The 19598-nt window shown below is 38.0% G+C and overlaps 1 protein-coding gene across 3 annotated transcripts in view; it reads right to left on the bottom strand.

Moving 5' to 3' along the window:
• dock11 (dedicator of cytokinesis 11) overlaps positions 1-19598 on the bottom strand; it is a 137966-nt gene that overhangs the window by 91292 nt on the left and 27076 nt on the right. For all 3 annotated transcript variants that reach the window (XM_088649079.1, XM_088649076.1, XM_088649078.1), the window contains exons 7-12: positions 18276-18410; positions 15409-15592; positions 10262-10341; positions 9537-9620; positions 8329-8469; positions 4020-4235 (exon numbers count right to left, since the gene is read on the bottom strand). In XM_088649079.1, the coding sequence (XP_088505205.1) occupies positions 4020-4235; positions 8329-8469; positions 9537-9620; positions 10262-10341; positions 15409-15592; positions 18276-18410 (840 nt within the window). The remainder of the gene's footprint in view (positions 1-4019; positions 4236-8328; positions 8470-9536; positions 9621-10261; positions 10342-15408; positions 15593-18275; positions 18411-19598) is intronic.

Genomic DNA, 19598 nt, shown 5'->3' with positions numbered 1-19598 from the left:
CTTTGAGCACTGATTGTCTACACAGGTTGCATGACAATCAAGCAAACTATCAGATGAACTTTTTGCACTGAAATGCACTTTTTTACAAGGTACTGCACATGCATACAGTATTTCTTTATGGATGTGCTACTGCTTGAAGGAAAGATTAATTCCAGTAAGATACATTATGTTTTTAATTTCAGAGCTAAAAGGAAGTTTGTCATTAATGGTGCTATTTACTGCAGGTATGAGCATCCAAATGGTAAGTAATTAAGCTAATGGAATGGGATCTGATGGAGATACTTCAGCACAGACACAAGGCATCTACCCATAGTATTGAACCAAATGTACTGTAAAGTACTGCAGGTGAACTTGGTTGCCATTATCATTCACAGTAGGTTTTACATATATACTGTATACTGCTGAGTTTTAATGAGAGTGCATTTATATCAGCAGTGGGTTATCTGTACCCTTTATGTTAAAAATGGAAAAGGAAAATCATTCATGAGCATTACTGAATAACAATCAAACAGAATGTTTTCCTGAGTCACGTCAGATCATAATTTCATTGTATACACACTACTGAACTCCAACTTGCATGAGAATATTCGTATTACAGGGACTCCTGAGTGGTTCAATAGGTTATGGACGGAAGTACATGGGACCTAATACCAGTAAGATGACATAGGATCCCAGAGGCTGATAATCCCAGAGAGAAAGTTTCAAATCAGAGTGAGACGTTGCAGTATGTGGGTTGTATCACTGCTAGATATATGCAATAAGAAGCTAAAAATAGTAAAGAATATACACAAACCAAATATTTATGTTACATAGAGTACACAAATCAGAAAAAGGAAGTCATCAACTATTAAAAGCACTTTACAATGTCAAATTAGAATAAGATGCAAGTGCACTAAAGTTAAAATAAGTAGTCTTATTTCACATAAATTAAACTGGAACTCAAACTCTTGATTGAAAATTGATTAATTACATCATTGTCAAAGGTTTGAGCCCTGATGCAGGTTGACTCTAAGTTATTCACTTATTGTGGGTGGTTAAATTGTACTTCTTTTCTGATTACATAAAACACTGTCACTGCCTTATTTATAGCGGACCATGGACATTATGACAGCTCCACTGTGTGAAAAGAAGACATGAAATTTGAAGGTTTTACATCATGTTTTTCCAGATTTTATTTTACTGTGTACCCTAATTACAGTTACTACAAGACAAATGATTTCCAGACATAATAACCACTCTTACGTATAGGGATCTAATATCAGCAACTGAATTGGTATATTTTTATAATGTTTTTAGAATCTGCTGACTAACGTCAGATTGTTTTTGACCAAGAATGTCACTAAGGTGAAGTTTGCATCATCTTAAAATGGCTTATACTGTAAGTTAGTTCCTTTGTGCCACTATTAATCTTTGACATTTTACTTACAATGCATTCAACTCCAAAAGCATTACATAACGTATTCCGAGATATGGTCAACTGTATATTTTTGGAAATGATACATGCAACAGTAGACATAATACTTTCCACACTAAACAGCAAATTTGAATGCCAAACAGTCAAGTAATCATTGCTCAGTTCTAAAATACAGTACACCAGGGTTTAATTAGTGTGGCTTGTATTGCCAATTACTCTCACTACTGAAAGAGCTATGGATTAATAACAGGTGTGTCTGCCCTTTGTAGTGAATATGGGCAGCACATTATTGATGCATAGAGTGAAAGCTATGTCAGATTTTGCTGAAACTCTGGTATACAGTAGTGGGACCTCAAACAGTAGTTGTGGTGACCTCTCGAGAGTTGTTGTTTGAATTTGTGGATTAGATTTGGAATAAGGGTGCACCAAAACAGTGTTTGAATGTGATTCAGTGCCAGACCTGCTGGAGAATGCCTTGCACCGAGTGTGTGGTCTGGCACTTTCTTAAATTTTAAATACAACATGTCCCAGCTAGAACCTAGAAGTGCCCAGCCCATTTCCTGCCTCCTCAACTGAATAAGTGCCTGAAGCAGTGCCCCAAAAGCTACAGTTACGCGTGCTTTAAACTTGAAAATTATATCAATTCAAATATTTATTGTGAAAAACACATTTCTGTATTCAAGTTAATCTCACTTAAGTCTCAGATTTATAAATGATACCTGAAATTCTATTTTTAAAATATATAAAATTATTATTATTACATTTTTCCAATCTGCAAAAAAAATAGGCATTTTTTTAATTACCAATGGCATTAACGAAAAGTTTCGTTTGAGACATGAAAAGTCTCCTCCAAAGGTCAAATTCAAACATTCCTGCACACACCCTAGTGTGTTCTGACAGGATAGGGAATGTTGGCATATTCATATACTACAACAAATAAGTCTTAAGGGACAGCTAACTTTTCAAACAGATTTCACAGTGCTATTGCTGTACGTTAATGCAATTGTCTCAAAATACAAACACACAAAATGTCACAGTCAAGGCATACACTGAAGAGCATTGTTAGAAAGCAGTCACCAGTGTTTAGACAACAGTGCGGTTGTGACTGGCAATGTGCCCAGGATAGGGTACATTTATCTGCACTTTCCAAAATCAACAGAACAGTTTACTATTGTCGTTCAAAAAAACACAAATGCACTTGTAAAGTATGGTCTTGAACATTATTGCCTTTTTTAAACCCATGACTTTTCAATTTCTTTTGATTTGACTGGTCTGCTGATCTTCATATGACCTCCCAAGAGAATGATCAAATTGTAGAAATAAATCAAATTTTTTTAAAAAATGTACACTCCTTGAAAAAGTGCTGAAGGGATCTACTGTAGAATATTTTGTGGAGAAATGATCATTTGCTTTGGTTTATTTTTGATGCATGATGAATACTTTACTGTCGCATAATATTACATTAAACATTTTAGAATGGAAGCTAACTGTTATCTGCCAAATCAACAAAGAAATATTGGAAACATTCAGAATTTTTTTACTTTTAACTCTGACTTGGAATTTCCTTCAGTTTGGAAAGAAATAAGTTAAGAGGATTCACAACTCTTAGCTGTGACACCTGAGTAAATCCTGGGGCTAGGATGGACTCTCATCTTTCAGAGATCAGGAGACTGGAAAAAAAATAATTTGAACCGCTTTTTGAACCAGAGTTAAATCTTCTCCACAGCTGAGGCAATTCCACACTGGAACAAACTTCTTTGTGACACTTTTGGCTTGTCTTTGCTGTGATGAGCCTTTATTTTAATGAAGAACAATCGAAGGTGGCACAGTAGTGCAGTGGTTAGCATTGCTGCCTCGCAGCCCTGGGTTTAATTCCTTGAATGCTATCTATGTGGAGGTTTTATGTTCTCCTCATGTTAACATGGGTTTCCTCCAGGTGCTTCTGTTTTCTCACACAGTCGAAAGACTGGGGTAGCTTATTGGCCTTTAGGAAAACTGGCCCTGGTGTAATTGTGTGCACGTTTGTGTCTGTGTTGGACTGGCATCTGTTCTGCCTTGTTGCTTGGTGGGATAGGCTCTGTCTTCCCTCTGGCAGAGTCTAGGTATAAAGAGTAATAGAACTGCTCTTGGTTGCTCTGTCAGATTTTTTTAAAAGCTCAGCTACTGTACCTTTTTCAGCTAGACTGAAATCCATCAGCTCTCCAATGCAATTCCAGCAGTGGTTTACAACATTCACACCAGAGAGATCCAGCCTTTTGGGATTTATAAGACTATCCAATCACTGGTAACAGATTATATTCATTTGGGCTGCTTCAACCAAATCACTGTTCAACGATCTGGACGTTTGGTCTGAATCCAAGTGAAGACAACTCGGTAGTTTCCAGGCTAGAGACCCGTGGACTCCTGCAGAGTTTTCAAGAAATTAAATCCATTCATAAATAGAATACTGCTTTTTCCTGGTAAGGGTCACAGTAACTCAGAGCCTAGATATAACTACATCCTTGCTGATCACAGTTAACCTGTAGAAAACACACACAAACAACAACGAAAAATGCAGACTCTGTTAGGCACCTTTATTGAACAGTCCGGCAAAAGCAGGATATACCTGTCTGGGGAACTGGAGCAGCGACTCGGTCACTCTCTGAAGGACAGGCAGGGTGGCTGAAACGCCTCCTTGTTCCTGTTCTCTGCCAGCCTGGTCCAGGGTCTCAGACAGCATCTCTCGCACGCAGGGAGGGTTCAGATCCACATGAAAGTCTGCTGATATTTTGCAATTTTTGGCGACATCAAACAGCGCCAGACTGATAAAGAAGGGTTCCACCTTGAACACATACAAAGAAGAAAAACAAGGACCTCACACCTCATTTCAATTCATTTACGTACAGTACATTAGACTTTTTATTTGATAAAGATTGCAGTTGGATGCCGTTATTGCTTGTGAAAAACAATAGTATTTAGTGTGTGTTAGAGCTGTAATGCTATTATTTTTTCCATGCTGTCTGAATGCAAGATTTAACAGAAAAAAATGGATACCTCTCAACTCCATCTTTCTTACTAGCCACATCAGAGATAATAGAGCAAATGATATGGAATATACTTTTTTTCTACTTTATATCCTCTGACAACATTGAGGCACTGCAAGTGTTAAACTGAAAACCAAAGTGGACTGAAATATTAATCACACTGGACATGAGCTACTGTTGTGAACAGACTTGTTCAAGAAAAACGCCGGTGCTTCTTGCCAAGAGTACCCTTTCATTCTGAATTTCCTGTCAGTCACTATCATTGTCAATTAATTTCCCTTTCTATATACTATCTAACAAATAGACACAAAGTTAAGATGATGTTTTATATAATAAATTATTGATACAACCATGCATGTGGATGCATTAGCAGTTTCTAACTTTAGTGCAATAGTTTAGTGTATTTTTAAAATAAATGTTATGATAAATTGAACAATGGTGCATTATGACAATGCAACATTCATTCAATGGTACAATAAGTTAAAGAAAAATGTTAAATTGCCACAAAATATAGTAAATGTAATGTATTATCAGCAGACAAGGTTTTTTCCATGTGTTTACATTATTACACAAATGAGCTGTTCATTTCTATAAGATTTACCAGGATTAAGAATGAAACATGATGATGTGACACGTACAGTATGTCAGCTAATGTCATGGTTTCCAAAGATCCTTAAAATTCGAAGTCAGATACTCCTCATGCAACCTGCCAGACTACAAAGTTAGAAAGTGAAAATCGACCCCAGCTGCATGTGTGGCTAATTAACTCTGCAGCTTTGTATGAACCTGAAATGTGAAAAGTTTCATGTTTTTAAATCCATCCACTTTCTATTTAGAAAATACCCCAGCAGGCACAGAGACCTAGGTGGACAGGACACACATGCAGTCATTCTCAATCTGCCCCTTCAGCTGGAAGGTTGCCGGTTCATATCCCACGGCTGGCAGGGGAATACTACTCTGTTGGGCCCCCGAGCAAGGCCCTTAACCCCAGCTGCTCCAGGGGCGCCATATAAATGGCTGACCCTGCACTCTGACCCCAAGCTTCTCTCTCCCTCTCTGTGTGCCTGTATGTCTCATGAAGAGCAATCTGGGGTATGCAAAAAGACTCCTAATTCTCCTAGATTCCTAATCCTAATTTGTCTATGGCTAATAAAATGATCTTATTTTATAAATGCACATAGGGACGATTTGGAGATGCCAAGTAACATGTCGTTGGACTGTGAATGGATGCCATGGTAGTGGGAGAAATCTCCCACAGAGCAAACCCTACTCAGAAGGTGTTCTGGTCTGGAATCAAACCCCAGACCCAAGAGCTGTGATGTGGCAGCACTGCTACACCAACTTGTTTTTAAATCATAACTACAAAATACAGTACTATATTACTAACAGATTTTTTTCTTCTCCCCTTTTCATTTGTCATGTGTCCTTCTTATAACATCAACCCAGCTTCAGTAAATAACTGTACTTCCCACACTATGTATGTTAGTTGCAGCCATTTGTACAGTATAATGCTACATTGTACACAATCCAAATATTTTATCTATTTCACTTGGGGTCACATCTTGCTTCTTTATTACAAAAACACAGCTTACCGACTGCTCTTTTACCAGTGATGAAAGGTAATAAGCATTTAGTTAGCATTTACACAGGTGTTGTTCTGCTAGACTAGTATAAAACATGTGGCTTATGGGTGGCTCCTGAAATAAAGCATTATAAAGAAATGCATTTTATTCTGAGGAAGTCAGAGTGCTTACAATTGCTAACAAAAAGTCAACAGGATGATGCTTACAGTCTTTGGGAAAACTAGTTTATCCTGCAGAACTAGAGATAAGCCTGCTTATTTTTTTGTGCGTCACTGTAGTTTAATAAACACAATATCTGATAAAACAGAAGTGCTTCACTTAGCCAAAACAAATAACCCAGGGGCTCAGAGGTACTGTACAGTGGTAATCTAATCAAGTCTCAATGAAGGCCAAAGCTGAGGTATCATGTTAACCCTGTCCGAGAAGGCAGCAGAGATGGTACATGTTTGTCATAAGATAATGTTTTTACCTTATAAAAACATAATAATAATTCTTTATACTTATACAGCTTTTTTTGTGACACTCAAAGTGCTTTACAGGTAATGGGGTCTCCCCTCCAACACTGTAGCTCCCTGGATGATGTGACCGCAGCCAAAGTGCACACAGTACACGTACCCGGACAGTCAACTAACATCCCTACTCTTTTTAAGAAACGGCCTGGGATTTTCAACAACCACAGAGAGACGGGACTTCAGTTTTACCTCTCCTCTGAAGGACAATACCTTTTTTACAGTATAGTGTCCCCATCACTATACTTAGGCATTAGGTCCCACACAGACTGCTGGGTGAGATTCCCTGACTGGTACTACTAACACCTCTTCAAGCAGCACCTTTAGCTTTCCCAGGAGGTCTCCCATCCAGGTACTGGACAGGCTCACACCTGAGTAGCTTCAGTGAGTTGCCATAAGGTAAGTTACAAACAAAAGGGGGCCACTCAGCCCATTCCATCTTGTCTGGTTTCCAGAAACTATTTAATTCACAGATCTCATTCAGTCATTTCTTGAAAGAAGCCTCAACAACATGTCTGTAACTGTGTTCCAGACCCCCACAACCCCATTTGTAAAACAGTTATTCCCGTTTTCAGCTTTAACTGTACTTCCCTGTAGTCTTCTACTTGTGTCCTCTGGTTTGCATTTCACTGTTGATTTCAAAGAAATCCATTGGTTAGGCTTTGTCAAAGCCTTTAAATATTATGATATACAAATCATTTTGGCTTGTAGTATTCTTAAGTTAAGAATTAAAAAAATCCTTCTTTTCAGCATGACTGTGATTTCTTTGAGGAATCTACTTGGTCTGTCTTCTTCGGAGTGTTGCCAGAGTAACAATATCTTTTAACCAAATCTGCACACAATATTCTTTAAATGACGTCTTACTGATTCATTTTACAATTTGAACATTACGGCTTTTGATTTAAACTCGGTATATCCTACCATTCTGTTTACAACTCTGCCAAGCTGTCTAGTGAAGGAAAACATAGGTTAACATAAACAGCTGAATCTTTAGACACCCACTCACTTGGGTTATAATCCCACTGGTGACACAGAATAATCAAAGCAAAAAAAAAAACTAACTGTAATTATGTTATGCATCACACTTGTAACTACAATATATCATATACTGTACGATGGCTACTAAAATCATTCACATTGAATCAGTACAGTACTTTCTAAATCTGTACTATTTCTTTACACATTCCCATGCCTTTTTTAATTGTTATTATGAATTAGTGCTTTCTTGAACTCGCTGCATTGAAGTTTATCTCATACTGTACATTATTGCCCTGTCCAGGTTCCAATATGGCCTTATAAGAGACTGCACTTCCATGACTAGTCTTGGACTGGAGTTCTTTCCATTGAGGAGTATGGAATTGTTCCACCATGTCTAATATCACTGACACAAAATATCTAATGAACACAGTTCACAGACCTAATCTCACCTGAAACATGTCTCTTTTCAACAGAGATCCCACAGTAAAGTACAATGAGTGTTCTAAGGGGACAAACACAGCATTTCCAGAAGCCAGCAAATTTTCCCTAGATACTGTATACACTTTCCAAGGACTGACCAGGGAGACCCCTTGCTGAGCATGTAAGATCCGATGAAATCAGGGTTCAGGATTGGTAAATCTGTTGGCTAAACCTGGAACAACGTCGATTTCTTTCACCTTTTCTGATCAGTTATTGAATATATTTGTTGGTTCTGAGATTTAAAGCAGTAAGATCCCACCATAGTGTTCAATAAGACAAATGCAGATTTTTGCTCATTTAACCAAGCAGACATACTAAACAGAGTGTTAAGACTCACATACGTTTGTTGGCACCGCATCATTTTTTTCATTCACACAGCCTTGCAGGGCGAATGTTAAATCATGGCAATTGACCAAAATCCGTCGGCCAAACTTCTCCTCAAAGGGCTTCACATCCGGTTCGATTCCTGAGAAGTCCAGTCTCTGCAGTAGAACAAAGTCGACATCATTTCTCCATTAAGTTTTAAATTGTCTTCCTCCCTTGGGTCCAGATTGAACAACACACTAGCTGCCTTCACTACTGTTAACAGTGCTGGCTTTTGCATTTGACTTTTTCATAATTCCGTTTTTGAGTAAGAAAAGTGTTGTAGCCTTTTCGTATCCAATTTGATTTGTACAAATGAATCTGAGGAATGCTGCAAATGGACTGTAGAAAAAATTCAAAGAGGACATCTTAAAAATGCCAAGTAATAAGAAAATTCACAATTGCTGAAACTGCACAACCCATAATCCCAGATTGAAAGGAGATCGTCAAAAACCTATAATAAGGAATTTCAGCTCTTCTCCTGGTTTCTGGTTTTATTCCAGCCCAGCTTCTTTTCTGCCAGCTAATTAATTGAAGCCAAGATTGTACAAATTCAATTTTGAAATTAGCAATTTTCCTTATTTAAGCTTTTTCACTGTATTTGTTTTGAGCTGAAATGCTGATTTCAAGTAAAATCTAACATTTTATTGGTACTCTGAAATGTCCAGCTGTTTGAAAAGTTCTCAATAAGCAAATAGCCTGTTTAATCATGGGTTCAGCTGAGTAAAAGAGAACTCAGTTGGAATGAAGCTCTCTGAACGGCACGATACCACATGCGCCTGTGGAGCACCCTGGCAATGAACTGGACACATAACTGGAAAAACTACAGGAGGGAAAAAATGGCAGTGCGGTGGGGACTTATTAGGATAAAACATGTGTTACTAACTACAGGAATCACAATTAATTTCACATGGTCACATGATGACTTTATCAAACCTCATTTTTCCATTTCCATTTTCTGAAGAATTGTTTTAATTTCTGAATTCGGATAAACTAAAAAACACTTCAGGCAGTCTCAACCAGAAGAAAGAGATTCTGCAGGTGTACAAAAACCTAGCAATAAAAGACATTGTGCACAGCAAAAAGTCTGATTATTTGTTACATTGCTCTTTGAACCTTCAAGTGCATTATATGACTGTAAGCACCATTTGTTTTTCAGGTGAAGTCAAATGAAAGAACACTTAACCTGTGTTTCAGGATCCAGTGCGAACAGCTTGTGTCGCCCATCGTTCCTGTTAATTTTATTAAGTTGATCTGTTTCTCTGGCGTACTGAAAGACACAATGGCAAAACTCTTTGAACATCTCGGCCCTACTACTTTGCTGCATTGATCCTATTCATGCAAACAATTCAAATTCTGGTCAACCTAAGGCTGTTGCCTATTATAATATAAGATAGACTTACAGTTCCTGTTAGCAGTTTCTGCTAACAATATCTGCTGGGCAGAAATTGTTCCTGTGGTCTTTATATGAAGAAAACATATTCATGTGAAGAAAACAGTGCTACTTTGCAGTCTTGTCTTTATGGTGGTAATGAGTAATAAAACTATATAAAAACGTCATGAAGCATACACTGTACATGCATTATATACTGCAGGAGATGTAAAGAGATGAACTGTATATAAAAAAAACAATATTGTGAGATTGTCAAAGCCAGTGACACAATACAGGAAACGGGACAGAAAGCAAGAGTGATGATCCAGGGCTCTTTTCTGCCAAGGTCTCTTACTCATGCCAAGTCTCTCTGAGTCAGTGCAACTACTGCAGGAATTCCCAGATTCTTATTTCCTTCATTCCTGGAATGATTGCTTCCTTTCCTCTGCTTTTTTTAGGCTGTGATTCACCCTTATGGAATAGGGAAGCTGATTTTCGCGTTTTAGGTGGCACCGCGGAGCCAGGACGCTCTGTCGTACCTTCATCAGCTCGGGGTGCATGCTCCGGCCCAGGCTCTCCATCAAGCTTTCCGACTTTCCCTGGCTGCTGACTTCGTCATCTGCGCGTTAAACAGAAACAGACGGCCGTGATGACGGGAACCTCGTGTTTCCCCAGAAAAAAAAACCTCCCAAAAGGCCTCACCATTATTAAAAGCTTTTTTCTCCTGTTCTTTCTGTTTATTTTCTCCCTTTCCCGTATTTAAACTCTGTAGAAAACGCTTGAGGCGACACTAGAAACAAACCTAACACAAATAAGATTTCTTCTTGAATGCTTAGGTCATAAATATACTGTGCTAAAAACAAATAGCAAGAACTAACTTGAGGTTACAGCATTAACACTTAATTAGATTAAAGGAATAAAGGAAACACACAATTAATATGAAATTAACAGCTATACTTTTTGGGTAAAGACACCTCTTTCACTGGTAGAGTTATGGAAAAATTGTTAGAGCAATATAAACAAGAAATATAAACAAAATAAAGGCATTTTAGAGCCAATACAGCTGGATTTAGAAAGACAAGTTTAAAATTCTCTTAAAAAGAAACAAGGATAGATGATATCACTACAGCATATATTATATTTAGTATATACCGGAATCAAAGGCAACATACAGTACTAACATGGGCAGAGAAATGGTTAATGAATAAGGCTTATGGAGTCATTTTAAGAAGCATAACCTCTGTTTCAGATGATATAAGCAGTACCACGAGGCTCCATTTTAAGACCATCAACCTTTCTATATTAGCAATTTCGGTTTTGATAAAAGTTGGAGCAACAGAAACAGCATCAAAAGACTTTAAAGTCAACTTGAATTGGGCATACACTCATAAAATTACATTTAACTTTGACAAGCAGGAAGTAGGAAAACAAACTATACAGACATATCATATGGGTGATTCAAAGCTGCAGGAATCTACATATGAAAGGGATCTGGGAGTGAATGTAGATTGGATATATATGCTTGGATATGTATAGCAAACGTATAATTTAAATAATGGAAACTTATTTTCGAGCTTTAAAATGCATTCACAGGACTTCATTTAGAATATTGTTTTCAGTCTTGGCTACCATAACACAATAAGGATATTATAGCCTGAGTGACATTCAGAATCATCTGAAACAGTTCAATAAATTAGTACATAATACTATAGAATATGAAAAAAATGAAGCATGGTAATTATATTTGAATTGTGGGATTAAGCTACAATGTCATGCTCTATTATAAAAAGTAAAAGCCAATAAAATACAGTTACAACCTACAGTATGTTTTAAAAAAGACTGGATATTGATTGTGTGTTTTAGTTCAGGATTTATAGAAATAATACATGCTTAATGATTTTAAACTGCCCACTACAGCAATAAATAAAAAAAAAACAAAAGGGGACTGAGGTATTGAGTTTTAAATTAAACTAATGAGAAAAGAAAAAAATCAATACACAAGCAAGATGGGAAAACAATATTTTAAAACCGCTTGTGAATCTTCTAGTTGCCCTGGAAACGGTTACAAAAAAACAACACCAAATGTCAATACAGAAGACTATTGTAGGAAAATCATTATATAAGGTCTCTTTTTTAGTATTACTGCAATGAATGCATGCTTGTGACAGAAACTCATACATACAAAAAATTATTTTTAGGAAGCAACAAAGAATAGCGCAAATATTCAATGAATTTAAAACCTGGAAAAAAACTCATACACTCATAAAAACTCAAATAACTAGCAATATGTTGATGCTCAAATCAAGCACAACTCACCAATTTGGAATACAGGACACAAATGGAAGCCGAATTAAAGTGTTTTTAAGACAGAAAAAAACTAATTATGTACTGTAGTTATGTGTGGTTCTTGGTACACAGATATCATAATGCCAGCGAATTCACCTACATCGCTCATAAAGTATCATGTTAAGGTCTCTGGATCAGTTAGCAACTCCATGAACACGAGGGGCTACTGTAGATGTCCTCCCTAATTGGTAACTTTTCCTATACTCTTATGTTTTCATGAATTCACCTCTGTCTCTTTTTTCAATGTCTCCATTTTTTCCCCCAATGTGCCACTGAAATCTCGTGCAGTCCAAGAAATGTGAACCTGGTGGCTATTTAATTTCAACAGCTGCATGGGAAACGAGATCCCAGTAGCTTTTGGTACTGTATCTTACATTCTTCTGGGGCTTATCAGCTTATTGTCAGGGTTCTTCACACACAGATATCCCGGACACTGGCACGTTCACATGTGTTGTGCACTGCCTCTGGAATTTGCTTTATTTAACTGCTAGGAAGTTTCAAGTTGAAAAGTTCACTATAACTTCTTCCTTTAAAAAAGCAGCAGTCCTTAAATGTAGAAAGGGAACACTGTGGGGGAAAATAAAAACTGCTAGCTGAAACGATTCATACACACAGAACACTATCTGTCATCTGCTGCATTTAAAATGTACAGGCTTTGTAAATATGAAAGTGTTTGAATACGTTGTAATACCTTTTTGTAAATGGTTGGGCTGCAAAACCTGCATATGGCAAATGCAATCACACCAAACTCTATCCAGTAATATACTGTATAAATCTCCTTGTGTCGTGAAACATTTTTGTTACATACCAATTACACAGTTACCTGGCTTGAAAATCTTTTTTTCTGAAAGCCACTTATTACTTAGGAAGTAAGTCATGGCATGGTGCAGCCTATCGCAGAAGTGGATCAGCACAACGAGGAACTGCATCCTGATGGACAGAATCAGGGCCTAAATTGGGGCCAATTTTGAGAAGTGTACTCATTCCATATCTTTGGACTGCACAAGAGCACAGAGGAAATACATGCAGACATAAAGAGAACATGCAACCTCCTCACATAACGCACCCCAGTCCAATCCCAAGACCTCATATCCATGAGGAAACAGCACTACCTGCTATGCCACTGCGCCACATATAATAATGATAACAATATTATGGATATGGATATACAAAATACTGATTAATGACTTTAAATATTTTTTCAGGTGGGTAGCTGCGTCAGCATGCGTAGGCTGCAAAGGAACAAGTTATAGGTTTATTCCATACTTTTCATACATCAGAAAGACCACCGAAACTAAAATTATTCTGCAGCTAGGATCACACATTCTCCCTTCCCTTAACGACAGACTACTGTTCTTTTAAATTTTCTCCATTCATTGGAAGTTTCATTTCACACCTCTGCACCCATTCTGACTTCACACCTCTTGATTGGCCTCTCTTTCTGTCCCCTGCTCCCGCCTCTCACTCCTCCTCCCTCCCAACCTTTGTTCTCCCGCTACTTTACCTTTGCCTACTGCCCTGTCTCTCTCACACCTGAAGAAGGCTCCACGGCCGAAACGTTGTGTTCTCTTTCTTCTTTTTTTCAGCATGGAATAAACCTATAACTTGTTCCTTTAAATATTTTTGGCATGTTTTTTAGTTCAAAACGGATGTTTGCTTGCTCTGACAATATTATACAATATTATTTGCTGAAAATAAGTAAGTATATATAAGAAACAAATAAGAAGATCAAAAAGAAAACATAAGAAAATGGAAGATTATGGCCTGCTCTTTAATTGCTAGTACAGTAGGTCATTTTTGCTCTAAGAAGTGCCTCCTGTTTTCACTTCCTGAATTGCCTGCACATGAGTGGCTCCAGTCACTGCTGAACCTGCAACTGGTTCTTGAAATACGTTCTCAATTTCACATAAATCATCGAGTTCCCTTGTAATGTCCCCTCTTAGTCTAAAGACAATCACTTCCTTTAACTTATCTGGAGAGTGTTTGCCATTAAACATTCTTCTGGAAGCTGACAGGATGTGATTTTTGTTAACATCGGGTCCCGTATAATTCTCCCCGAGTTTGAGGGGTGCTTAATGAAATGATCTCTTCACCCTGCATGCGAGGAATAAGAAGTGACAAATAGCAGATGCCTAAATTGTCTGGTATTGTCCCACAGATAGACAGTGTATATTGTAAAGCTACTGATCTCTTACTGTTTTGTTTTTGTATGCCTAGCTGAAAACCAAATTTATTGCTGCTACTAATAACTCCTTAAAATGCGTAAAGTATACAGCAATTAACCATTCAGATTGCAAGCCTTATGTCAAAGAAACCTGATAAGATCGCAAGACCTGCTATTCAAGACGTTTGCTGCTACAGTACCTCTTGTCGTGGGAGCCAAGCAAGGCCAGTTCTCAGTTTTTAACCCATTGACATGAATTGACTGGAATTCAAGCCTCTGCTCCTTGAACAGACAACAGATTCTCGAAACTCGAACATGTCAGTTAACTCACTCTGAGTTGCTTTCATTGTGACTGCAATACATCACCAAAGGCAGCTCTCTGTCAATTTTAAAACCTGCCTGAGACTGTGATGTTAAAAATCATCATTCACATGATTCCAAAATCACAATACAGGCTGAGGTAGTCAACAGGGGTTTAATTCCATTAACAGCAAGGATCAATATTTTCCTGGTTTAATCTTGTCATTATTTTCAAAAAGCCATCGGGTCTCACTGCCAAATTCTATTGCATCACAATGGAGATTACGACATACATAACGCTGAGCTATTCAAAAATGCACTTTACAAAATCTGCTTGAGCTGCCTCCTCACTGTCCAAACCCCAGAGCACTGTATAATAAATTTCTCAGTGAATCAAATGCAGTGATTCGATTCTAGAGCTGTAATTTCCCATTAAATACAAACATACCAGTGATTTACAGTCCTGCAAAATACTTTCACCCAGCTTCTTTCCCAAACAAACAACTTTAAATCACATTGACAGTGTTACCAGTTAGGAAACGAGCAGTACTGTAACTGCTACATGTACTGTACGTGGAAATTATTTTCATCACCTGCAGATTTTAGTGATGGTAAGAACTGTTGGCTAAACATCTTCAGTATATACAAAGTACCTGAAATAATGAAACAAAATAACGAAGTGAAATAACTTCCACTAACTTTTTAAAACTAGCTCAATTCTACGTACCTCCTAAAAGGAATGATTATATGTTGCTTTTACACCATTTACAGGCTAATATCCACAAACAAGACATGAATGACATCATTTGACATTGTAAAGAATGAACAGAGCTGAGGAGTGTGAAAGGGGTCCCACAGTAGAGACGAGTACCGTACCCAGAGAGCAGTCGATTGTGTCTCCATTCCTCTTGTCCTGAAGCAGAGGCTCTGCACTGCTCTGAAGGACATTCTTCAGTGTGCTGACCCACTCCTCCATTTCCTGCTCGCTCTCTGCAGCCAGGTAGTGGTTGCAGCCATCCTGCATCTTCAACTCAAATCCATTCCGCCGCATTTTAGGGCACTGAGGGAGAAGAAAGATGTCTTACAATCATCACCCCACTGAACACCAACACTGCATCAGTGTCTTACAGTCATCACCCCACTGAACACACCGACACTGCAGCAGCGTCTTACATTCATCACCACACTGAACACACCGACACTGCAGCAGTGTCTTACAGTCACCACCCCACTGAACACACCGACACTGCAGCGGTGTCTTACAGTCATCACCCCACTGAACACACCGACACTGCAGCAGCGTCTTACATTCATCACCACACTGAACACACCGACACTGCAGCAGTGTCTTACAGTCACCACCCCACTGAACACACCAACACTGCAGCAGCGTCTTACATTTATCACCACACTGAACACACCGACACTGCAGCGGTGTCTTACATTCCAGACCTGTAACTAAACTAAAACAAGCTTTTATTCCCTGCATTCGGTTCTCGCTTCTGTATATTCCACTAGAAATCATGCAAAAACTAGTTTTGAGTTTCATTAAAAAGGTATTAGTTTTAAGTGTTTTTCCACTGTGTTTATACATATTACTTAGGACTTTGTCTGCTCCTTTAAAATGCCATGATGAGAACAAAGACATGTTCAAGCAGCTAGGGTTAAAGTGGATAATTTCAGGAATCCTAATACAATTCACTGGCTCTTCGTATTTTCATCCCTATTCTGCTTCACGTGACCATGGTCTGGGGGCGAGGCTGTCACACACACAATAAATAGTCTGCTAGAATTAAGTAGCACAACCGAAGAACTTGCTTCCTGTTTTTGTGATTTTCTTCCAGAGTCATAAATTTATTAACTGTTACATCATGGAATAAGGGATTTGAATATTTTGGATGAAGAAATTTCCTGAGACAATGTCCTTGACAACAAAAATGTGGCTGCCAAAAATCCTCATCATGTGATTCATAAATCCCAAAATAATGATTTCCAGTTTTTGACCATGCAGAGGAGCAAAGTGTTAACATAATCGGATGGCAGCTGATTTAACACTGACTTGTGGCTGCAAATTACATCTTAAAGATCAAAGAGAAAACACTGCTTCAGGCAACAGTTTGTTTTAAAGACAAAGTTAACATGCAGGAAATCCGCATGGGTCTGACCAGCAAAAACTCAGTAATCCAAAGACTTAATAATAGAACGGGACAAAAAAATTGTGGGATCAAGATCAGATTGGTGTTTATAAAGATGTACAGTGGATATAAGAAATCTACATTGTACATGACTCTACATGACTTTCTACATGACATACTGCTGTAATAAATGCAAGTTGATAGAGAATTATTCACAAAGACTTACTGCTGTAATAAATACAAAAGGTGCTTCCACAAAGTATTAGTTGGGAAGGGGGGGACTGGGGGGTGTGCACACTTATGCAACCAGGGTGTTGTAGGTTTTTTAATTTAAATTTCCTAATAATTATCTCTTTGTTTTTCTCCTGAATTTTGTTGGTTGCAAGGTCACATTAAAGATGGAAAAATGTCTGACATGATTTATCTTGATTTCCGGCTTTACATCACAAAAACCTGCAATTTCAATAAGGGTGTGTAGACTTTTTATATCCACTGTACCTTACGTCAACCATTAAAACGCCCCAGTTGAAAATGTGTTAGACTTCAACATTTGTTTTAATAGAAGGTAAGGTCCTGAGTCCTGGGACCATTATCCACGTTTGTACAACAATGAGAACATATTTTTATTTTTTAATATATGAGATAAGGAGTTGCAGCACAAAGCCTGGAGGCCTGTTAATTCAAATCCAGCCAGACCCTGATGTCCAGAGTTCACTGGCTTTGGCTAGGATAACTTCATTAACCTCCTCGGGGGGTATTTGTAGCTGGCTTTGCAATATTTGGGTGAGGCAAGTTTGAAGACTAGTTTGGGGCTTTCTGAGCTTGAAACCACTTTTATTTGGCCTGTTGCCAGCTCACTGAGGGCAGCATCCGTCATGCTATAGGTTTCACACTGTGGTCATTTCATTTTAAAGAAGTGGGTGCCTCCACAGTCTACGTTACACAGATAACACATGGTTTAGTCAGACAAGCTGGTTCACAGCCCAGGTCAAGTACACACATTTGAGAAGGAAGGGTATGAAAGTAAAAATTGTGTTGATTTCAACTGAAAAAGAAAAAAAAATGTTTTGGAAGTCTGGTGTTCATCAGAAGGTATCCCTGCATCATGCTTCCTGTGCATCACTACCTGCTGAGAGTTTGAGCACATGCAGTAAAAGGGCTGTCAGTACATCAGAAACTATGGCTGAGTACAAGGTTTCATAGGTGAGGTTGTGACTTGTTGTGAGGAGAGTCATCACCTAAGGAAATGCTGTAATAAGAAATTGTTTTGGAAATAAAGTGGTAATCAAGTTGGGCAACTGGAGTTGGGATATGAGCGGTCTCTGAACTGAGCAACTGCTTGGTGAAACAAAGGAGACTAGAAACAACATGTGAGATGCAAGCGATATCTGTGTGATAATACACCCACTCATTTTTCTCACAATGTCAGGTAGGTTTACTGATGTCAACACCCCCAAATATCACAGGGCTGATGATGATTACTAGTGTGATTCAGGGGATGTAGCAGTTAATTTGAATGCTTCTTTCGTCATGCAATCAGGTTATGAAATGTTATTCTCTTTGCCTGATAACACACTTCTGCCCATCAATTGTTGTATACTGTAGTACCTGAACGACATCAACACAAGAATCAAGGTAAATAGATCCTTTGGTATCCTTGCAGTTCTTCTCATCCTTGTACGAACTCAGAGTGTACGATCCATCCGGGAGCTGGGTCAAGTAGAAGTATCTTCTCTTGAACGCCTAAAAAAGCAAACAGGTGAAGTCAGCTCTTGGAAAATCAATTTCCTGTTGACTCAGTCATTGGATTTGTTTCAGAATCAGGTTTGGGAGCAAGAGGCATTGTGCACAGGACCAAGAGGAACACTAACAATTCCAGAATAGGGGTGAAATTAAACTTTGCAGCAGGTTCGCAGATTCAGAAGCCAATAAAACAAACAAAGAAAAAAGCATTAACAATAGTCACTTAACTACATCTAATTTTTAAAACATTTATCACCTATTGCATACTCTTATAAAGCACAGATTGGTGATCCGCACGATTGTTTTCCACAGTGTAATGCAGCATAATAAAGGTGCCTCTAAATCTCATATTAAGTGTCACCCTCAGTTTACTGTCTGCGATATACCTTCTTATTACAGAGTTTATTTAATGTATAAAATATCAAGAGGGCACATAAGGTTTTTCCCACATTTTATAATGTCACTGCCCTAGGAAAGCAACAAATGGGCAGGCTAAATTGTAAATACAGATATCACTCTAAATATGACTAAATCCAGTCATGTACAGTAACTTATAATGTTTATTTTTACTGACATGTGAAGTAAATAGAAAAACTGTCGAGGAGCTACTCTTGTGGTTAGTAACCTAAAGCTTTTCCTGTTTTAAAGCAACTCCATTTATCAGCTGGAAAAGTCATTTAAATGGAAAAATAGAAAACTTGAATTCAAAAGCAAATACGAGATGCTTATATCATTTTCAACAACCCTCAAAGATATTTCCTGCTAAAGAGATTTTTAGTACTCTTAATTTTATTAGCACTCTTGTTTCTTTAATTTGAGTTAATCGTATCTAACACAATAATGATAAGTGGAGTTTTTAACTAAAGTTCATCAGGGGTGACAACCAAGACTCTCAGTCTACCGAAGCAAATAAAGATTTTTAAAATGCATTGAATTTTTGGGTGTTATTCCTCATAAAAAATCATCCTACTTATGCTTATACTGCTGTAGTAAACACGGATGTTGGGTCTTACAGACATTAAATTTGGGGTGGGGATTTGATTCCAGAGTGCATTTCATAATGGAATTTCTGATTTCTTCATGCAAATTTGCAACGGACTCTTTGGAGGCAGACAGCTGAATGAAGTCTCTGGCACAGTGGTAAAAATATGTACTGGTACATCCCAGCCAAGTGAAAGAAGATACAAA

Source organism: Lepisosteus platostomus, chromosome 10 (genome assembly GCF_059453375.1).
Source record: "Lepisosteus platostomus isolate fLepPlt1 chromosome 10, fLepPlt1.hap1, whole genome shotgun sequence".
NCBI lineage: Eukaryota > Metazoa > Chordata > Actinopteri > Semionotiformes > Lepisosteidae > Lepisosteus > Lepisosteus platostomus.
The sequence above is the reverse complement of the archived record's forward strand: the minus strand, read 5'-3'. Positions and strand labels throughout refer to the sequence as shown.